We start from the raw sequence: 23,519 nt of genomic DNA on the forward strand, positions 1-23,519 counted from the left end.
CTCGATCCCTCCGATGTCAACAACTACAGACCAGTATCCCTTCTTTCTTTTCTCTCCAAAACTCTTGAACGTGCCGTCCTTGGCCAGCTCTCCCGCTATCTCACTCAGAATGACCTTCTTGATCCAAATCAGTCAGGTTTCAAGACTAGTCATTCAACTGAGACTGCTCTTCTCTGTATCACGGAGGCGCTCCGCACTGCTAAAGCTAACTCTCTCTCCTCTGCTCTCATCCTTCTAGACCTATCGGCTGCCTTCGATACTGTGAACCATCAGATCCTCCTCTCCACCCTCTCCCGAGTTGGGCATCTCCGGCGCGGCCCACGCTTGGATTGCGTCCTACCTGACAGGTCGCTCCTACCAGGTGGCGTGGCGAGAATCTGTCTCCTCACCACGCGCTCTCACCACTGGCGTCCCCCAGGGCTCTGTTCTAGGCCCTCTCCTATTCTCGCTATACACCAAGTCACTTGGCTCTGTCATAACCTCACATGGTCTCTCCTATCATTGCTATGCAGACGACACACAATTAATCTTCTCCTTTCCCCTTCTGATGACCAGGTGGCGAATCGCATCTCTGCATGTCTGGCAGACATATCAGTGTGGATGACGGATCACCACCTCAAGCTGAACCTCGGCAAGACGGAGCTGCTCTTCCTCCCGGGAAGGACTGCCCGTTCCATGATCTCGCCATCACGGTTGACAACTCCATTGTGTCCTCCTCCCAGAGCGCTAAGAACCTTGGCGTGATCCTGGACAACACCCTGTCGTTCTCAACTAACATCAAGGCGGTGGCCCGTTCTTGTAGGTTCATGCTCTACAACATCCGCAGAGTACGACCCTGCCTCACACAGGAAGCAGCGCAGGTCCTAATCCAGGCACTTGTCATCTCCCGTCTGGATTACTGCAACTCGCTGTTGGCTGGGCTCCCTGCCTGTGCCATTAAACCCCTACAACTCATCCAGAACGCCGCAGCCCGTCTGGTGTTCAACCTTCCCAAGTTCTCTCACGTCACCCCGCTCCTCCGCTCTCTCCCAGTTGAAGCTCGCATCCGCTACAAGACCATGGTGCTTGCCTACGGAGCTGTGAGGGGAACGGCACCTCAGTACCTCCAGGCTCTGATCAGGCCCTACACCCAAACAAGGGCACTGCGTTCATCCACCTCTGGCCTGCTCGCCTCCCTACCACTGAGGAAGTACAGTTCCCGCGCAGCCCAGTCAAAACTGTTCGCTGCTCTGGCCCCCCAATGGTGGAACAAACTCCCTCACGACGCCAGGACAGCGGAGTCAATCACCACCTTCCGGAGACACCTGAAACCCCACCTCTTTCAGGAATACCTAGGATAGGATAAAGTAATCCTTCTCACCCCCCCCTTAAAAGATTTAGATGCACTATTGTAAAGTGGCTGTTCCACTGGATGTCTTAAGGTGAACGCACCAATTTGTAAGTCGCTCTGGATAAGAGCGTCTGCTAAATGACTTAAATGTAATGTAATAGACACAGGATACAATATCAGTGATTCCTTTTATTTCATTCAGGAGGCTTCATTGCCTTTGACAAAAGTCTGTTGTAGAATTGAGACAAATGTATAGCGATATCAATATAAATATAGAATAACTTAGCATGTCAAAACGACAAAGAAAGAAAAACACTGACAGGTTTAGAATTGATACAGTAGGTCTATTGGATTATATATATTTTTTAAATCTAGTTTGACTTTATCAATAAATGTGCAAATATACAAAACAACCGTGGTGCGAATGTGACAATTAAATACCGATTTACAGTCTGTTAAAACCAGTCTGGTTTGGATGAAGCGATACAGGAAGGAGCAATCGATAAGGCATTCATCTTAGAGTCTGCGCATACACAGCCCAGCTGAGAAGGAACAGGGAGAGACCCAGGCACCCGGCCCAGGGGAGGAGGCGGCCAGAGTAGCCCAGAGGCTGAGTCTGACAGAGGGAAACACGGTCCATGTCTCTGTCTACATGTTGAGTGTCCCCATTTTGTTGTGAAGCCATTGCTGTAGCAGGCTTTTCCACTTGCTGGTTGACTACACTGTCAGGAGAGGTTACTGTTATTGCGCCCGCCTCTTCTCCAACTTCAACTTGAGCTCCTCAGATATGGCTGAAAGAAACAAGCATTTAACTTTGGAATGGTTTTATCTACATTTCAACAATACATACGCAACAAGTTCCCTGAGCGATTACCTCTCTAAATCATATTCAAGACGGATGGAACTCTTCTAAATGACAAGATAGTAAAAAAGGAAATAGAATCAAAATGGTTGACCTACTCTGAGCCACAGCATGTGGTGAGACAGAAGTCACAGTGATGTCAGGGGTATCTGTGGAGGTCGAGTGGGAGGTACGAGGTGTACGAACAGAAGGCACCAGTGGTGGCATCAGGGCCTTCCTCTCAGGTCCTACAACACAAGGGAAAACAATTTCATTGACTGATTCCCAAAGGGAAGGTTCAGTGGATAGCCTAAAAAATAAACACACAAGACAAAAACACCTCAAGGTGCCATGATAGGTATAACATTTTTAAAAAGCATGTCGACTGCCTTATAAAATTAGATACAGGGCATTCGGAAAGTATTTAGACCCCTTGACTTTTTCTACATTTTGTTACATTACAGCCTTATTCTAAAATTGCTTAAATAGTGTCACATAATTACTATTTTACCGAAACATGAAAATAGAGTTCGCTGTTAGCTACTTTGCATTAGCTTCAACACTATTTCTCCCTAGGGACACCTAGCTGAGCAATATCAAGCATAGAGTTGCATTCTAGCTATTATATTTTATATTCAGCTCTAGATTGAGTACTCTTATTCCTTATTTCGTAGTTATTGTGGAAGACATTCTGTGCTCTATACTACTGAAAACATGTACTTTTGTGTTTATTGCAGTTTCACACTGATTCAAGTAAACTTCCAAAAAAGGCACCCTGCTTCTCACAGTTATTTGAATGAGTGTTTAGCTAGATAAGGGCTACTGTACATTTAGCAAGTCCAGTATATTCAGTTAGTTTTCAGATTTACTAGTTTTTATTTAGTTTCAGTTTGATAAAAACATTTCTATATTTAGTTTCAGTGTTAGGGACAGAAAGTAGCCTATGCATGGGAGGCTAGGACCATATATCTGTTGTAGGCCTATAGCAGGGCTCTCCAACCTTGTTCTTGGAGAGCTTCTGTCCTATAAATTTCTGCCCCAAGCGCAGCTGGATCTAATAATTAGCTGGTTGATAAGACAAATCGGGTTAGTTACAACTGGGGTTGAAGTGAAAACCTACAGCAAGGTAGCTCTCCAGGAACAAGGATGGAGAGCCTTGGCCTATAGTTTGTCGATGCATGCACCATCTGAGCAGGGGGACGCAACCATTCTCTGCTTATTGCGAAACATCTCACAGAAAAAAGAAAGGAATTAGGAAACATCTCGCTAGCTACTTTTTTCTGGTTGGGTGGGGGCAGTGAGCAGACTGGAGTGGCCACGCCCCAAACAGAAAGAAATAGCTAGCGAGATGTTTAGCTCTGGAGAACACCCTCAGTGGGGTGGGGGCAATAAGCAGACCAGAGTGGCCCTGATCAGAAAAAAAAAAAAAAAGTGTATTGCTTTCTTTACAGACTATGCTTCACATTTCTTTCCTGTTGTTCGATAGTGATAGCAAAGATGAACATCTTGTCAATATAATAGTTAAGTAACCGCTCTAAAAATGAAAATGCATGTCCTCAAAGATGGAGACGAGATCAGGTGGGATCATTCTAGCCAATGAGAGGGCAGATACGCATGTGAACAGTTACAAATAAGTAGTTTTTCCTCAAAAGACGTAACAACCTAAACATTACTCTATTTAACTAAATAAGCCTCAAGTCATTTGACACTCATACACCTCCATGCAAACACATCTGCTTATCTTGCAGGGAAAGATTTTGGGCAGACGTAATCATCTCGCTTCACCTCATCCTCTCTGGTGATAGCTAGTGAGTGATACACAAGCTAAGCTTATTTGAAACATTGCCATCTACTGGCAGCATTTACCTGCCAGAATCAGAAGCTCAAAAACCAAATGACAAAAAAGCTTGGAAACCCAATTTGATTTGCCAAAAAAATTCAAAAATATACACTGCTCAAAACAATAAAGGGAACACTAAAATAACATATCCTAGATCTGAATGAATGAAATATTCTTATTAAATACTTTTTTCTTTACATAGTTGAATGTGCTGACAACAAAATCACAAAAATTATCTATGGAAATCAAATTTATCAACCCATGGAGGTCTGGATTTGGAGTCACACTCAAAATTAAAGTGGAAAACCACACTAGGCTGATCCAACTTTGATGTAATGTCCTTAAAACAAGTCAAAATGAGGCTCAGTAGTGTGTGTGGCCTCCACGTGCCTGTATGACCTCCCTACAACGCCTGGGCATGCTCCTGATGAGGTGGCGGATGGTCTCCTGAGGGATCTCCTCCCAGACCTGGACTAAAGCATCTGCCAACTCCTGGACAGTCTGTGGTGCAGTTGGTGGATGGAGAGAGACATGATGTCCCAGATGTGCTCAATTGGATTCAGGTCTGGGGAACGGGCGGGCCAGTCCATAGCATCAATGCCTTCCTCTTGCAGGAACTGCTGACACATTCCAGCCACATGAGGTCTAGCATAGTCTTGCATTAGGAGGAACCCAGGGCCAACCGCACCAGAATATGGTCTCACAAGGGGTCTGAGGATCTCATCTCGGTACCTAATGGCAGTCAGGCTACCTCTGGCGAGCACATGGAGGCCCCCCAAAGAAATGCCACCCCACACCATGACTGACCCACCGCCAAACCGGTCATGCTGGAGGATGTTGCAGGCAGCAGAACGTTCTCCACGGCGTCTCCAGACTCATGTCACTTCTGTCACGTGCTCAGTGTGAATCTGCTTTCATCTGTGAAGAGCACAGGGCGCCAGTGGCTAATTTGCCAATCTTGGTGTTCTCTGGGAAATGCCAAACGTCCTGCACGGTGTTGGGCTGTAAGCACAACCCCCACCTGTGGACGTTGGGCCCTCATACCACCCTCATGGAGTCTGTTTCTGACCGTTTGAGCAGACACATGCATGTTTGTGGCCTGCTGGAGGTCATTTTGCAGGGCTCTGGCAGTGCTCCTCCTTGCACAAAGGCGGAGGTAGCGGTCCTGCTGCTGGGTTGTTGTCCTCCTACGGCCTCCTCCACATCTCCTGATGTACTGGCCTGTCTCCTGGTAGTGCCTCCATGCTCTGGACACTACGCTGACAGACACAGCAAACCTTCTTGCCACAGCCATCCTGGATGAGCTGCACTACCTGAGCCACTTGTGTGGGTTGTAGACTCAGTCTCATGCTACCACTAGAGTGAAAGCACCGCCAGCATTCAAAAGTGACCAAAACATCAACCAGGAAGCATAGGAACTGAGAAGTGGTCTGTGGTTATCACCTGCAGAACCACTCCTTTATTGGGGGTGTCTTGCTAATTGCCTATAATTTCCACCTGTTGTCTATTCCATTTGCACAACAGCATGTGAAATGTATTGTCAATCAGTGTTGCTTCCTAAGTGGACAGTTTGATTTCACAGAAGTGTGATTGACTTGGAGTTACATTGTGTTGTTTAAGTGTTCCCTTAATTTTTTTGAGCAGTGTATAATAAATAAATAACAGAAATTTCTGATGGTTTTTATTTTATAGTCAAAGATAAGTTTCAGTATAGTTTTACAAAATGTTTTAATTTGATTTCAGTTTACCAGTGGTGTAAAGTACTTCAGTAGTTACTTTGGTTCTGCACTTTACTATTTTTTACTTTATTCCCCCCAAAAAATGATGTACTTTTCAGTCCATACATTTACATGGACACCCAAAAGTACACATTACGTTTTGAACGCTTAGCAGGACAGGAAAATGGTCTAATTCACACTCTTATCAAGAGAACATCCCCCGGTCATCCCTACTGCCTCTGATCTGGCAGACTCACTGAATACATGCTTTGTAAAGTGCCTCTGGCTATCTGTATATAAAAAAGAAAAATGGTGCAGTCTTTAATTGAAGGAATTTGAAATGATTTATACTTTTGATACTTAAGTATATTTAAAGCCCTTTTTTAAAGGCCTACTTTTACTCAAGTAGGATTTTGCTGGGTGACTTTCACTTTTTCTATTAATGCATCTTTACTTTTACTCAAGTATGACAATTGGGTACTATTTCCACCACTGCAGTTTACAAAAAAGTATTTTTTCCAATTTCATTTTTTGTTTACTACAATAACCTTGGTCTGAAGTTGTTAGATTAGTACGGTACCAGTAGTTTTAAGAGAGTGGGACTCACTTGGCAGACGAAAGCGTGTGGGAGGAGTCTGAGAGAGGTGAGCAGGCTGCAAAGTAGTGTCTTTCTTTTCTTTCTCTGGAAAAGCACACAGACAAGAATAGCAACAGAGGGTGAGAAATTAAATCATACTTGGAAATTAAATAATAGTTGAAGTGCGTTTGAAGACAGAGGGGAGCAGGACAAAGGATAGTACTCACGGGTATCATTGAGGTCAAGGCACACTCTTGTATCTGACTCAGGCTCTGGAGTTGGTACACGCCCTCTTGGACCTGGGATTAAAACACAATATTCCTTTTACCTCTTCTTTAGCATAATTCAGTGAATCTGTTCATTACTAAGGCAAAACATAGATCATTTGAAGCTTGAGATAGAAGTTGACAAGTAGATCTGAGATCAGATCCTTTCCCATGGTCTTACGTCATATAGCGTCTACATCTGTCTTGTCTACTTGTAAAAAAAAAAATTGTTAGTGGGAACTACCTCTAATTCCTAATATGAATGAGAGCTATAAGTGGTCAAGTGCATTTGGCGACATTGTAAAGGTGTGGGTGTGTTTGTTAACAGGGTCAAGGAGGTCCCAGTAAGGTAGGTATGTATACTTGGTTTGGGAGGTAGAGCAGGGACTGGCACAGGGGGCATGGGAGTACTGGGGACACACTGCAGACTCTCTCCATTCTCCTCATTTGCCTGAACAAACGCTAGGGAGACAGAGGGCATGAATGTTATGACCATGACCGATAAGCCAGAGCTATACTTAACTCATGATGGACAATGAACAGAAACACAGAGGGGAAAACAGGGAGAATGAGGAAGAATGTACAAGAGAATGTAAGAGCGAATGAAAGAGAGCAGTAGTAAGTGCTATGTGCTCCATCTTACTGATGCTCTCTTCGTACGGTCCTTCCATAATGAAGGGTGTCAGAGTTCCATTAGTCTTGTCCACCAGACAGTTTATGACATCATGCAGTGTGGCACAGAAGATCTACAGGCAGAACCATCATTAACATTCTGCACACACCACCTCATACTGGAAATACAGTGAAACAGCTGAAAAGACTGTCAATATGGCCCATTTATGGCCCACTGTCAATATGGCCCAGACTGTCAATATGAAACATTTACCACGCACTCTGTGCCAGAAATCAGAGAAAAGTGCTCAGATTGGCTAAAGCAGAACTAAGGCATTATTCAGGTCATAACATCAAAAAGCACCAATAAAGGTAAGATATATTATCACAGTGATTGATTTGTCTGTTTTTCCAGGAGAAAACAGGGGCAGGCAAAGACAATCTTATGGTTTGTTGTCCTGTGACTACCTGCAGAATATTTCATCAATGTCTTCCTTATCACTCCTTCACATTGGGTTAACCTGAGGTTCAATACCTCTCTAGGGTCATAATGAGAATTCCCATGCATAAGTTTAGAATGAGGAAAAGTGAAATATTTAACTGCCATAAAGAAAATAACTTTAAAATAAAATAATCTATGTTCGTTTATACAAATAAAAACTCTTTAAAGTATTGTGTTCAAAGTGTTGTGTGTGGCAGTGGACAAGCAGGTGTATTCAGCAACGAGGAAGCAGGAATAATGATTCAGGAATCCGTTTGAAACACTCACTGGAGTATCTATATCGATGGCGTATCCTCCGTCATGTTTCCTGGTCACGCGATAGTGTCTGAACACAGACCTGCCAGAAGAAAGAGTATCAATGAGTGGCACATTAATTCATTAGAAGAAATCTGTCACATGAACAAATAAGTACGGGCTTTCCTTCACTTGATTCAGCATGTGTTGCTTTCATGGACTATTAATCAAACTATCATGTGACGTGTATTTTCTTTGATTGAACTGTAGACAACACTGTCAGGAATTGAGGGGAATGGGGGAGTGTACCCATTGAGGTCCTGTCGAGTGGTGACAGCCAATGAGGCGCCATCCCTGCTAGGCCGAATCAGCAGGTTCCCACAGTCAGAGTGTCTCTCCAAAGTAATCTCTGCCTCAGTACGAGACACGGGCTGAAAACACCTGCACATAGAACATCCACATATAACACATCTGAACAGTAGAAGAAAATTGGGCAAACAGAGCTAGCCAGACACCAGTAAACAGCCCAGTGTAAACCTCCGGCTACCAGCACTTTTGTCCCCTAGATTTCTAATGTATATATAGGGCACTCACGCAGGCATGTCCCCTATGAGGCTGAGGTAAAGGTTGGAGCTGGATGCTGCAGCAGGGGTAGGGGACAGGGTCTTCAGTCTCTCCCTCTCGGTCTCTACCGTCTCTCTCATCATGTGGATCTGGCCTGGCAGCAGGTTGAGTGAGCTTGGCACTGACAGCTGGAGGGAGAGACACAATGAGTATTTACCAACATTTAGACCAAAGGCCATGAAACACTGGAAATGTTTGAGGCAATATTGACTAAGCTGTGTGCCATTATGCCATTGTTACCAATGTAGTTTAATCAAATTCCCCACAGACAGATAATTATATAACACCAATAAATATATGGCATGATATTATACTGTCTGTGCATGCCAGTGAGACAGACAGCTTGAGAGATGGGAAGCGAGCCAAGACTAAAGTAAAAAAATAGGGTATGAAAGAGAAAGATCAGGCTTAATTAAAAATGTGCAATCATAAAAGTGTGATTTGGGGCCTCCCGAGTGACGCAGCGCTTTAAGGCACTGTATCGCAGTGTTGGAGCATCACTACAGCCTGGGGTTTGATCCGGCCATGACTGGGAGCCCCATAGGGCGGCGCACAATTGGCCCAGTGTCGTCCGGGTTGAGGGGAGGGTTTGGCCGGTGGGCATTACTTGGCTCATCACGCTCCAGCGACTCCTTGTGGCGGGCCAGGCGCCTGCAGGCTGACTTGGGTCGTCAGTTGAACACTGTTTCATCCGACACATTGGTGCAGCTGGCTTCCTCGTTAAGTGAGTGTTAAGAAGCGTGGCTTAGGATGCATAACTCGACCTTCACCTCTCCCGAGCACGTTAGGGGAGTTGCAACGGTGAGACAAGATCGTGATTGGATATCACAAAATTGGGGAGAAAAGGGGGCATAAAACATAATAACTGACTTGATAAATGTTCTTATAATCCCTGCCAAGACTGTAGATAAGCAGGGCTTGAACCATGAGATAAAATAAATTATTCTCAGTTTACTGACCAGATATTACCAGAAAAACTAGCCTACTGAGCCATATGTGGTATGATAGTGAATTAGCTGTATCATGTTTCACTAACCTCAACTACAGAGTAGATGAAACCTTTCCATAGTTCTCGAGCCTCTAGACTTGGGGCCTGTAGAGTGAAGGAAAGAACCCATTAAACCATTAATTAAACAATAGTAATGCATAACAAAAAGGAAAATAGTCATCCATGTCCTTACAGTGATTTTGATCTCCCCATCCTCCATACGCAGGATGAGTCTGGCTGCCTCCAGGTTTCTGTCCCGATTGCAGTCATCCGTCAAGGAGATGGGGCCATGGAGCTCTAGTTTCTCCACATACTGTTGAAAACACACACAAATGAGTATGCAGTGACAAAATGGGAGTGGCCACCACCCCAATACATCGACCACTGAGCTTTCCGCCATCTGATGTCCCACTTGTCCCATCGTAGGCCCCTTCTCTTGCCCATTACTTCCAGTTAACTCACATAATTGTCATTGGTGTTGTTGTAGAAGAAAAGAATGTTTCCACACAAGCATGTCCATAGTCTCCGAGATGCCTAGAAAGACAGAGAGAGGTGGTGGAAGACAGACAATGGCTATGACACATTGTATGACACCATAAAGATTTACAAGAATACTGCATGAGATTAACTATAGATAATGAATTCCCGTTTGTCAGTATAGTTACGTGTAATGAGTCGTGTCATTTGAGTACACCAGTCTACACAAAGTGGCACATTATATTATCGTTGAAAATCATTCTCCCAGTGTAATTCATGTAAATCCTGTTGAACTGACTGACCGTGTCTAGTTCCCATCAAGCCTAACATGTGACAGGACTGGCTTGAATTATGAAGATGACCACACCGTGGGTGGCTTTTGACCATTTTGGGGGATTCCTCACAAATTTCTCATTGGTAGGAAGATGTTTGGTCTATGTCAGATGTTGGGTACTATATTTAATATTATCTGAATCTTATTAATTAAAAAGGGCCAATTTAGATGCAATCAATTAGCTTCATTTCTCAGAAAATGTCAACAAAAGAATGGCATTCCTGAAACAATCTTACCTGTTTCTAACTACAGAAACTATTTCATAACAATCTGAGATGGTGGGTAACATCGCTTGCTGAAATTAAATGGAACGACTCTGGTAGTAAACAACAGAACAAAACAGGCTGAATGACAGATTGGGAAAACAACCACATATCATCACGGGATGCCATTATTAGAACCCCAACACTGTCCAGTCATGTCTGAAGCCCAGCCCATTGCGCTAATCGGACAATACAGCAAAGACTATAATAAAGACCTGTCCATCTAATCTGTCACACCAGCCTGCTCCAAACTTAATGCCTTGTGGCAATAAGTAGTCTAACCAGTTCTGTCTCTGACATCCCTTGGCTCCTTCAGAGAGAACAAAGTCCAAAAAACACCCTATTTACCAGAAACCATTTATAATGTGTGCTCCACCCATAGCACACATACTAGAGCCGGCATGCAGACATTTTCTGTGTTAGTTACCCAGGAATATTCCTGGGTAACTATCTCAAACATTTAGACAATGTCTCAACTTTGGTGAATATGGCTTAAAAATGTTAAGGGGATTAAATTGTTGGTGCAAAGACTTCAGGGGAATCCAGACAACAAACGTTGATCGCACAAGACAACACAAATTTAATTGTCCCATAAAACAAATTAAATTGTCAGCCATTTGGCTCACATGGATATTGTTTGATTTGAGTTTTAATTGTTAAAATGAGTCCTTGTGCAGAGTAGGGCTGGGAATTGCCAGGGACCTCGCAATACAATATCACAATACTTAGGTGCCAATATGATATGTATTGCAATTCTCATGATATATGTATTGCAATTTGATAGTGATTTTACTGCGATTTAATGTTCTATACATGTTGCTCACCATATATCTGCTGCAGTGGGACATGAGAAAACAAGTTTTGATCAGTCATGGAAATAAAAGTCCTGAAAACAAAATTGGCTTTCTAAAAGTTGAGAACAAGTTTTGGTGCAAGTAAAGCCAACTAGCACTAAAATAATATTGCGAGTCAAAACGATACATCAAAAATAATATTTTAATATCTAACTATTTATTCCCCCTCCCCCCATCAATAGCATAGAGTTGTATGGTTTGTTAAACTTTTAAATCAATGTTTTTTGTTTGGCATACATTTTAAGTGAAAAATCTAAGTACCAGTGCAATTTCGTAACCGTGGAATTGCCCAACATCTCGACATGTAAGCTTTTGTGTACCATGACGATAGGAAATATTACCAGGAATTACAGGGAATTTCCAGCTTGCTCAAGTAGTGGCCCAGGCTCATTCCACACATTACTGAGATGTAAATCACTCATCTGGATCAGCCCTTCCCCAGTCAACAACAAAAAAACACATTTGTTTAACCAGGTAGACAAGTTGAGAACAAGTTCTCATTTACAATTGTGACCTGGCCAAGATAAAGCAAAGCATGGAGTAAAACAAACAGTCAATAATACAGTAGAAACAAGTCTATATACAATGTGAGCAAATGAGGTGAGATAAGGGAGGTAAAGGCAAAAAAAGGCCATGGTGGCAAAGTAAATACAATATAGCAAGTAAAACACTGGAATGGTAGATTTGCAGTGGAAGAATGTGCAAAGTAGAAATAAAAATAATGGGGTGCAAAGGAGCAAAATAAATACAGTAGGGGAAGTTGTTTGGGCTAAATTATAAATGGGCTATGTACAGGTGCAGTAATCTGTGAGCTGCTCTGACAGCTCGTGCTTAAAGCTAGTGAGGGAGATAAGTGTTTCCAGTTTCAGAGATTTTTGTCATTCGTTCCAGTCATTGGCAGCAGAGAACTGGAAGGAGAGGCGGCCAAAGAAATAATTGGTTTTGGGGGTGACCAGAGAGATATACCTGCTGGAGCGCGTGCTACAGGTGGGTGATGCTATGGTGACCAGCGAGCTGAGATAAGGGGGGACTTTACCTAGCAGTGTCTTGTAGATGGCATGGAGCCAGTGGGCTGGGCGACGAGTATGAAGCGAGGGCCAGCCAACGAAAGCGTACAGGTCGCAATGGTGGGTAGTATATGGGGCTTTGGTGACAAAACGGATGGCACTGTGATAGACTGCATCCAATTTGTTGAGTAGGGTATTGTTGGAGGAAATTATAGTTGAAATGATTAATAATGTATACATTTCAATTAGAACCATTTATTCTAATACTATTATGTTATGGTATGAAATGGATGAGCTCTTGGTTAAGCTGATACTGAAAATGTAAGCAAAATGAATTAATTGTCTGTACCTTGCGGGAAGTTTAAGGGAGAGGGATGATGTATCTTTTCTGACAGATAAGAATGGTCCTTGATGTTCCATTAGTGGAGGAGAAGATATCTTTTAGACAGATTGGAATGTCTGGTTTATGAGGGGAGTAGAAGACATCTCCGGACCTGAAAACACTGTGCTATTGTGGGAATCGGAGAGAGTGTGAGAAACTGATGATGTCATTTTATGTTCTCTCTTTAAAATGTAAGGTTCTTTCTATTTTTGGTTAGTACTCTCTTGAAATAAACGCTGTTACCTTGGCTTTTAAGACTGGTCTCAATCTACTTCATGCATAATTAATGAACTTACAAATCATTAATGAATTAGAATGAGTGCGAATTTGGTTTTGGCTACAAAACATACAGGAATTTAAAAATTCCACTAACAGGTATTGGAGGCTATTTTGTAAATGACATCGCCGAAGTCGAGGATTGGTAGGATGGTCAGTTGTACAAGGGTATGTTTGGCAGCATGAGTGAAGGATGCTTTGTTGCGAAATAGGAAGCCAATTCAAGATTTAACTTTGGCTTGGAGATGTTTGATGTGGGTCTGGAAGGAGAGTTTACAGTCTAACCAGACACCTAGGTATTTGTAGTTGTCCATGTATTCTAAGTCAGAGCCGTCCAGAGTAGTGATGTTGGACAGGCGGGCAGGTGCAGGCAGCGATCGGTTGAAGAGCATGCATTTAGTTTTACTTGTATTTAAGAGCAATTGGAGGCCACGGAAGGAAAGTTGTATGGCATTGAAGCTTGCCTGGAGGGTTGTTAACACAGTGTCCAAAGAAGGGCCAGAAGTATACATAATAGAGGTGGATCAGAGACTCACCAGCAGCAAGAGCGACATCATTGATGTATACAGAGAAGAGAGTCGGTCCAAGAATTGAACCCTGTGTCACCCCCATAGACTGCCAGAGGTCCGGACAACAGAACCTCCGATTTGACACACTGAACTCTTTCAGAGAAGTAGTTGGTAAACCAGGCGAGGCAATCATTTGATCATTTGAGAAACCAAGGCTGTCGAGTCTGCCGATGAGGATGTGGTGATTGACAGAGTCGAAAGCCTTGGCCAGATCAATGAATACGGCTGCACAGTAATGTTTCTTATCGTTGGCGGTTAAGATATCATTTAGGACCTTGAGCGTGGCTGAGGTGCACCCATGACCAGTTCTGAAACCAGATTGCATAGCAGAGAGGGTATAGTTAGATTCGAAATGGTCAGTAATCTGTTTGTTGACTTGGCTTTCGAAGACCTTAGAAAGGCAGGGTAGGATAGATAATAGGTCTGTAGCAGTTGGGGTCAAGAGTGTCCCCCCCCTTTGAAGAGGGGGATGACCGCAGCTGCTTTCCAATCTTTGGGAATCTCAGACGACACGAAAGAGAGGTTGAACAGGCTAGTAATAGGGGTGGCAACAATTTCGGCAGATAATTTTAGAAAGAAAGGGTCCAGATTGTCTAGCCCGGCTGATTTGTAGGGGTACAGATTTTGCAGCTCTTTCAGAACATCAGCTGACTGGATTTGGGAGAAGGAGAAATGGGGAAGACTTGGGCGAGTTGCTGTGGGGGGGTGCAGTGCTGTTGACCGGGGTAGGGGTAGCCAGGTGGAAAGCATGGCCAGCCCAAAAATAAATGCTTATTTAAATTCTCAATTATAGTGGATTTATCAGTGGTGACAGTGTTTCCTATCTTCAGTGCAGTGGGCAGCTGGGAGGAGGTGTTCTTATTCCCCATGGGATTTACAGTGTCCCAGAACTTTTTTGAGTTAGTGTTGCAGGAAGCAAATTTCTGCTTGAAAAAGCTAGCCTTGGCTTTTCTAACTGCCTGTGTATATTGGTTTCTAGCTTCCCTGAAAAGCTGCATATTACGGGGGCTGTTCGATGCTAATGCAGAACGCCATAGGATGTTTTTGTGTTGGGTAAGGGCAGTCAGGTCTGGGGAGAACCAAGGGCTATATCTGTTCCTGGTTCTACATTTCTTGAATGGGGCATGCTTATTTAAGATGGTTAGGAAGGCATTTAAAAAAAAAAAAAACAGGCATCCTCTACTGACGGGATGAGATCAATATCCTTCCAGCATACCCCGGCCAGGTCGATTAGAAAGGCCTGCTCGCTGAAGTGTTTCAGGGAGCGTTTGACAGTGATGAGTGGAGGTCGTTTGACCGCTGACCCATTACGGATGCAGGCAATGAGGCAGTGATCGCTGAGATCTTGGTTGAAGACAGCAGAGGTGTATTTAGAGGGCAAGTTGGTTAGGATGATATCTATGAGGGTGCCCGTGTTTACGGCTTTGGGGAGGTACCTGGTAGGTTCATTGATCATTTGTGTGAGATTGAGGGCATCAAGCTTAGATTGTAGGATGGCTGGGGTGTTAAGCATGTTCCGGTTTAGGTCGCCTAGCAGCACGAGCTCTGAAGATAGATGGGGGGCAATCAGTTCACATATGGTGTCCAGAGCACAGCTGGGGGCAGAGGGTGGTCTATAGCAGGCGGCAACGGTGAGAGACTTGTTTTTAGAGAGGTGGATTTTTAAAAGTAGAAGTTCAAATTGTCTGAAAATGTTGTAGTTGGGGATGAAAATTTCAGAATTTTTGCTGGTCTTCCTAAGCCAAGATTCAGACACAGCTAGAACATCCGGGTTGGCAGAGTGTGCTAAAGCAGTGAATAAAACAAACTTAGGGAGGAGGCTTCTAATGTTAACATGCATGAAACCAAGGCTATTACGGTTACAGAAGTCATCAAAAGAGAGCGCCTGGGGAATAGGAGTGGAGCTAGGCACTGCAGAGCCTGGATTCACCTCTACCATCACCAGAGGAAAAGAGTAGGATAAGGGTACGGGTAAAAGCAATGAGAATTGGTCGTCTAGAAGGTCTGGAACAGAGAGTAAAAGGAGGTTTCTGGGGGCGATAAAATAGCTTCAATGTATAATGTACAGACAAAGGTATGGTAGGATATGAATACAGTGGAGGTAAACAAAGGTATTGAGTGATGATGAGAGAGATATTGTCTCTAGAAACATCATTGAAACCAGGAGATGTCATCGCATGTGTGGGTGGTGGAACTAATAGGTTGGATAAAGTATAGTGCGCAGGACTAGAGGCTCTACAGTGAAATAAGCCAATAAACACTAACCAGAACAGCAATGGACAAAGCATATTGACATTAAAGGAGAGGCATGCTTAGTCGAGTGATCAAAAGGGTCCAGTGAGTAGTGAGGTTGGTTGGGGTCACGGCGATTCAGACAGCTAGCCGGGCCATCGGTAGCAAGCTAGCCTAGGATGGAGGTCTGTTTTTAGCCACCTCGTGCGTTTCCTACGGTAGAATTAGTGGGTTTCTGTGGGGTAGAGGGGATTAATCCAATTCGCAAAAAAATATAGTTATAGAGGCCCAAGAAAAAAGGGAGAAAAAAAAAAATAGTCCGATAGATCTATTCAGATAGCAGCCGATAAGACAGCTAACGATTAGCGTGCTGCAGATGGGCGTTCAGGTAACATCGCGATGGAGGAGCCAGCTGGATAACTCCCTCGGGCAGATAACATCGGTAGTCCAGTTGTGAAGGCCCTGTGGGGCTCCGCGTTGGCAGTAAAACGGGTCCGGATAGGCGATTGTAGCCCAGGAGTGGCTGATGGAACTCTTCAGCTGGCTAGCTCTGGAATAATTGATGTTTGCTCCGGGATCGACGTAAGCCGATAGTCACACAGATAACAGCTAGCTAGCTGCGAGATCCAGGTATAAATGTCCAGAGCTTTCGGTTGAAATCCGGGGACATGGAGAGAAAAATAGGTCCGGTATGTTCCGGTCCGAGCCGCGCCGTACAAAACTGCCGATAGATTTTCGAGCTAAAAGATAGCTGATGACCACAAACCGTGGTTAGCTGAATACTAACGATTAGCCAGTAAAGAAGCTAACTAGCTTCTGGCTAGCTTCCATGGAGGATTACAGATGAGGTAAATAATGTATTTTTTTCATATAAATTGGTGAGGCAGGTTGCAGGAGAGTGTTTTGAAGTTGAGTTTATAGAAAAACAAATATAAAAAAGGTATGTGAAGAAAGTTACAAGAATATATATATATATATATATATATATATATATATATATATATATATATATATACATACATACACACATATACATACACAGTGGAGCAAAAAAAGTATTTAGTCAGCCACCAATTGTGCAAGTACTCCCACTTAAAAAGAGAAATTACAGAGGCCTGTAATTTTCACCATAGGTACACTTCAACTATGACAGACAAAATTAGAAAAAAAATCCAGAAAATCACATTGTAGGATTTTTTATGAATTTATTTGGAAAATATGGTGGAAAATAAGTATTTGGTCACCTACAAACAAGCAAGATTTCTGCTTCTTTAAGTGGCTCCTCTGTCCTCCACTCGTTACCTGTATTAATGGCACCTGTTTGAACTTGCTATCAGTATAAAAGACACCTGTCCACAACCTCAAACAGTCACACTCCAAACTCCACTATGGCCAAGACCAAAGAGCTGTCAAAGGACACCAGAAACAAAATTGTAGACCTTCACCAGGCTGGGAAGACTGAATCTGCAATAGGTAAGCAGCTTGGTTCGAAGAAATCAACTGTGGGAGCAATTATTAGGAAATGGAAGACATACAAGACCACTGATAATCTCCCTCGATCTGGGGCTCCACGCAAGATCTCACCCCGTGGGGTCAAAATGATCACAAGAACGGTGAGCAAAAATCCCAGAACCACACGGGGGGACCTAGTGAATGACCTGCAGAGAGCTGGGACCAAAGTAACAAAGACTACCATCAGTAACACACTACGCCGCCAGGGACTCAAATCCTGCAGGGCCAGTACATGTCCAGGCCCGTCTGAAGTTTGCTAGAGAGCATTTGGATGATCCAGAAGAAGATTGGGAGAATGTCATATGGTCAGATGAAACCAAAATATAACTTTTGGTAAAAATTCAACTCGTCGTGTTTGGAGGACAAAGAATGCTGAGTTGCATCCAAAGTACACCATACCTACTGTGAAGCATGGGGGTGGAAACATCATGCTTTGGGGCTGTTTTTCTGCAAAGGGACCAGGACGACTGATCCGTGTAAAGGAAAGAATGAATGGGGCCATGTATCGTGAGATTTTGAGTGAAAACCTCCTTCCATCAGCAAGGGCATTGAAGATGAAACGTGGCTGGGTCTTTCAGCATGACAATGATCCCAAACACACCGCCCGGGCATCGAAGGAGTGGCTTCGTAAGAAGCATTTCAAGGTCCTGGAGTGGCCTAGCCCGTCTCCAGATCTCAACCCCATAGAAAATCTTTGGAGGGAGTTGAAAGTCCGTGTTGCCCAGCAACAGCCCCAAAACATCACTGCTCTAGAGGAGATCTGCATGGAGGAATGGGCCAAAATACCAGCAACAGTGTGTGAAAACCTTGAAGACTTACAGAAAACGTTTGACCTCTGTCATTGCCAACAAAGGGTATATAACAAAGTATTGAGATAACTTTTGTTATTGACCAAATACTTTTTCCACCATAATTTGCAAATAAATTCATTAAAAATCCTACAATTTGATTTTCTGGATTTTTTTCTCATTTTGTCTGTCATAGTTGAAGTGTACCTATGATGAAAATTACAGGCCTCTGTAATTTCTCTTTTTAAGTGGGAGAACTTGCACAATTGGTGGCTGACTAAATACTTTTTTGCACCTCTGTGTGTGTGTGTGTATATATATATATATATATATGGGACACGACAAGACGTGGACAAAGGACGTCTGACTGCTATGCCATCTTGGTGACGGAAATTAAAGATGTAATTTCCGTTTGCAGATGTAAGAAACACAAACTAATATTGAAATTATAAAACGCTTGTGGATTTCTATTAGATCAAAGTGGAAACAACATCGGTGTCATACACGAAAGGGTCTTGTGGTCAAGCAACAACAAATGCGTTCCTTGAGTGACGGGGTGGGACTAGGTCTGTGTGGAAAGTGGCATAGGGACAGAGAGAGAGAGAGAGAGAGCGGGGAGGGATGACTCAAGTAGTGGAGTAAACTATACAAATGGACATTACGCAGACGTATCACATTTAGCAAACCAAACATTAAAATACCGTTATAGAAGGTGAAGTAAAAACCCAAACCAGTCCGTGCATCAATACCGCTAGATTGTAAAATATGCTATACCGCCCAGCCCTAGCGGGCAATACACTCCTAGCCCTCCTCATCCAGCGGGTATGTGTGTTTGACCAAATTCAACACTATTTTACAGTAAACAAACTGACAAACAAGCGCTTATAGGGAACGACATTCAACAAGCACAGCAGTTACATAAATTACTGATGTTGGCTGAGAGAAATTGATGCTAAAAAGATTGTGGGGGCTGTTTTGTTAGACTTCAGTGCGGCTTTTGACATTATCGATCATAGTCTGCTGCTGGAAAAATGTATGTGTTATGGCTTTACACCCCCTGCTATATTGTGGATAGACAGGTAACTGTCTAACAGAACACAGAGGGTGTTCTTTAATGGAAGCCTCAAACATAATCCAGGTAGAATCAGGAATTCCCCAGGGCAGCTGTCGAGGCACCTTACTTCTTTCAATCTTTCCTAACAACATGCCACTGGCTTTGAGTAAAGCCAGTGTGTCTATGTATGTGGATGACTCAACTAGAGGTCGACTGATTAATCGGAATGGCCGATTAATTCGTTCCGATTTCAAGTGTCGATAACAATCGGTAATCTGCATTTTTGGACACACGATCATGGCCGATTACATTGCACTCCACGAGGAGACTGCGTGGCAGGCTGACTACCTGTTATGCGAGTGCAGCAAGGACCCAAGGTAAGGTGCTAGGTAGCATTAAACATATCTTATAAAAACAATCAACCTTAACATAATCACTAGTTAAACTAGTAATATCATCAACCATGTGTAGTTATCTAGCTTGTCCTGCGTTGCATATAATCGATGCGGTGCCTGTTCATTTATCATTGAATCATAGCCTACTTCACCAAACGGCCATTTAACAAGCGCATTCGCGGGAAAACAAAATCACTGTTGTTGCGCCAGTGTACCTAACCATAAACATCAACGCCTTTCTTAAAATCAATACACAAGAATATATTTTTAAACCTGCATATTTAGTTAATATTGCCTGCTAACATGAACTTCTTTTAACTAGAGAAATTGTGTCACTTCTTTTGCGTTCTGTGCAACAGAGTCAGGCTATCTATATGCAGCAGTTTGGGCCGCCTGGCTCGTTGCGAACTAATTTGCCAGAATTTTACATAATTATGACATAACATTGAAGGTCGTGCAATGTAACAGGAATATTTAGACTTATGGATGCCGCCCGTTAGATAAAATACGGAACGGTTCCGTATTTCACTGAAAGAATAAACGTTTTGTTTTCGAAATGATAGTTTCCGAATTTGACCATATTAATATTTTTGTGTGTTATTATGTTATAATTAAGTCTATGATTTGATATTTGATAGAGCAGTCTGAGCGGTGGTAGGCAGCAGCAGGCTCGTAAGCATTCATTCAAACAGCACTTATGTGCGTTTGCCAGCAGCTCTTCCCTGTGCTTCAAGCATTGAGCTGTTTATGACTTCAAGCCTATCAATTCCAAAGATTAGGATGGTGTAACCGATGTGAAATGGCTAGCTAGTTCGCGTGGTGCGCACTACTAGCATTTCAATCGGTGACGTAACTCGCTCTGAGACCTTGAAGTAGTTGTTCCCCTTGCTCTGCAAGGGCAGCGGCTTTTGTGGAGCGATGGGTAACGATGCTTCGAGGGTGGCTGTTGTCGATGTGTTCCTAGTTCGAGCCCATGTAGGGACGAGGAGAGGGGCGGAAGCTATACTGTTACACTGGCAATACTAAAGTGCCTATAAGAATATCAAATAGTCAAAGGTTAATGAAATACAAATGGTATAGAGATAAATAGTCCTACAATAACTACAACCTAAAACTTCTTACCTGAGAATATTGAAGACTCATGTTAAAAGGAACCACCAGCTTTCATATGTTCTCATGTTCTGAGCAAGGAACTTAAACGTTAGCTTTTTTACATGGCACATATTGCACTTTTACTTTCTCTAACACTTTGTTATTGCATTATTTAAACCAAATTGAACATGTTTCATTATTTATTTGAGGCTAAATTAATTTTATTTATGTATTATATTAAGTTAAAATAAGTGTTCATTCAGTATTGTTGTAATTGTCATTACAAATAAATAAATAATTAAATAGGCCGATTAATCGTTATCGGCTTTTTTTGGTCCTCCAATAAATCGGTATTGGCGTTGAAAAATCATAAAATCGGTCGACCTCTAGACTCAACACTATACACGTAAACTACTACAGCGACCAAAATGACTGCAACACTTAAAAAGCTGCAGTTACTTTCAGAATGGGTGGCAAGGAAGTTAGCCCAAAATATTTAAACTAAAAGCATTGTATTTGGGAAAATCATTCACTAAACCTCAATTAAATATTGTAATGAATAATGTGGAAATTAAACTTCTTGTAGTACTGGATTGTAAACTGTCATGGTCAAAACATATTGATATAAAAGTAGCTAAGAGATGGGGAGAAGTTAGTCCATAATAATGTGCTGCTCTGCCTTAACAGCACTATCAACAAGGCAGGCCCTAGTGGTCGCACCCGGACTACTGTTCAGTTGTGTGGTCATGTGCCACAGAGGGACTTAGGAAAAGTGAAATTGGCTCAGAACAGGGCAGTATAGCTGGCTCTTAGAGATAACATTAATACATCTCTGTGCACAAGACATGCCAATCTCTCTTGGCTTGGAGAGATTGATTTCATCACTACTTATTTTTGTGTGAGAGGTATTGACATGTTGAATGCACCGAGCTGCCTGTTTGAACTACTGGCACACAACACAAACACCCATGTACACCCCACAAGACATGCCACCAGAGGTCTCTTCACAGTCCAGAACAGACAGACTATGGGAGGTACACAGTACTACATACAGCCATGACTACATGGAACTCTATTCCACATCAAATAACTCATGCAAGCTGTAAAATGTTATTTAACCCCCCCCAGATAAAATACACCTTTATGGAACAGCAGGGGACTGTGAAGCAACAGACCAGCTCTGAAAAATACCTGATTTGAATGGACAAAAGACCAATTAGTGTAAACAATATCATAATTGGTCTGCCTGTGTAAACGCAGCCAATGACATGCCATTTTAACAGACTTCAAAATGCTATATTAACTCTTCACATAGGAATGAATGCAGTCACATGATCGATAGCTTTGGCCATTATACAGTCTTGTTTTGTTAAGAGCCTGGACGCTTATTTTGAACGTTAACACGAGGGTGGGCTTCCTTTCTGGAACGTTCCAACAGGAATATGTTCCAAAAACTTCGTATATAATATAACGACCCTGGGTTTATACGCGTGGATATCGACTGCTGTACTTCGGGCTAGAAGGTCGAGTGTTCGAGACCTGCTCCATTACAATAACAAGCAATGCATACAAAAAGTTATATTGCGGCAGAATATGATACCGGTAAACCTTAGGGCATTTAGCCTCGGGATGCCTTGCTTGACCACACCCTCCTTCCACCAATCCATTTGTTTTCATGGACTGAAAAGAGCAGAAGCTCTGAGCTGTCCGATCAGGTCCATTGTCTGTATGGAGTGGGTTATTTCATTATGTTTTTCACTCCGAAACATCTCTGTCCTCGTTCCCTACGGACAAACATTTAAGAAAAAGCTACGTGGTGAGTTGATGCCTTTTCGGTAGCTACTTTTCTAGGTGGCTTGATGCCGTTTTTGGAACAGATTCCTGTTGAAACGTTCCAAAGGTTATACCCACGCCTAAATGTTAAATTACAACACACGTATAGGGTTAGTGTTCCCACAGGACCAGATATCCATGTTAACGGAAAACACACAAGTGACCACCTGTGCTAATTAGCTAGCTAGCATACCTGTGTGTAAGCGTAACTGGGTAGGAAGTGTTCGGACATTTAGTTTGTAAGCACACAGCCATATGGATCTGTGCAAACATGCTACAGTAAGTATATTTGATTATTTCGTGGTATCTTAATCGACACAGGAAGTCTGTCTGACCCTAGTGTATTGAATTACTACTACACAATGTAGCAACATCTTTATACCTTGTCTTCGAATGACCTTTTTTCCAGGAATCCTTCGTAGTAGCAGTGTGGAAGCTGTTCGCGCTGTCGCCCAGCTCGCTTGGTCGCTGCCATCAGTGCCGAGCGCGACGAAGAGTTTTACGCACGGCAATCGTGATTCCCCGCTCTCCAGGTTAAGTGGTTTATCAACACCTGGGTAGATTTATGGCTTGAAGAAGTGAACAAGAAAAATGTATAACATAAGATATCTACAGTCCCTGTCAGAGAAAAGCCACGAGGTTTGGTTGGTCGTCCAGCTATAATTTGGAGAAGCTTTTGTTATATGCTTTAAGTAGCATCTGGCGTTCCTCTCTTGACTGGAAACAATTGCCCTCTCTGAAGAATTGTCTGTAGAGTACTACAGGTGCCACTTGAGGCATGTGTCTGTAGTCAAAACACGCCCACTGCTGGCTAAACGCCCATTGGTCTTTCACATTGGGCCATACCTATTTTTCCAGGCGAGGAAGCGCACATACGTTTTTACAAAAAAGTTTCGGTGAGTGCAGGAACTACCGTAAA

General features: G+C 43.0%; 1 protein-coding gene across 1 annotated transcript; it reads right to left on the reverse strand.

Moving 5' to 3' along the window:
• Window positions 1-1,506: 1,506 nt before the first annotated feature.
• On the reverse strand, window positions 1,507-23,455 carry LOC115108354 (signal-transducing adaptor protein 2-like). The gene is made up of 13 exons (XM_029632576.2): window positions 22,983-23,455; window positions 9,995-10,066; window positions 9,726-9,845; window positions 9,581-9,637; window positions 8,515-8,672; window positions 8,230-8,361; window positions 7,954-8,023; window positions 7,216-7,318; window positions 6,936-7,034; window positions 6,534-6,605; window positions 6,337-6,411; window positions 2,291-2,419; window positions 1,507-2,121 (listed from the first exon to the last, which is right to left on the reverse strand). The coding sequence occupies exons 1-13, from the start codon at window positions 23,073-23,075 to the stop codon at window positions 2,072-2,074; spliced, it is 1,230 nt and encodes a 409-aa protein (XP_029488436.1). The 5' UTR covers window positions 23,076-23,455; the 3' UTR covers window positions 1,507-2,071.
• Window positions 23,456-23,519: the final 64 nt, after the last annotated feature.

Source organism: Oncorhynchus nerka, linkage group LG24 (assembly GCF_034236695.1).
Source record: "Oncorhynchus nerka isolate Pitt River linkage group LG24, Oner_Uvic_2.0, whole genome shotgun sequence".
Classification (NCBI taxonomy): domain Eukaryota; kingdom Metazoa; phylum Chordata; class Actinopteri; order Salmoniformes; family Salmonidae; genus Oncorhynchus; species Oncorhynchus nerka.

Bases quoted from the DNA above. Each gene is read 5' to 3' on its own strand.
- LOC115108354 (XM_029632576.2), bottom strand. From the start codon at position 23,075: ATGGCAGCGACCAAGCGAGCTGGGCGACAGCGCGAACAGCTTCCACAC. The intron at 7,319-7,953 runs GTGAGTGTTTCA...TTCTGCCTGTAG, and splicing joins CCATCGATATAGATACTCCA to ATCTTCTGTGCCACACTGCA. The intron at 2,420-6,336 runs GTGAGTCCCACT...CTTGTGTTGTAG, and splicing joins CACACGCTTTCGTCTGCCAA to GACCTGAGAGGAAGGCCCTG.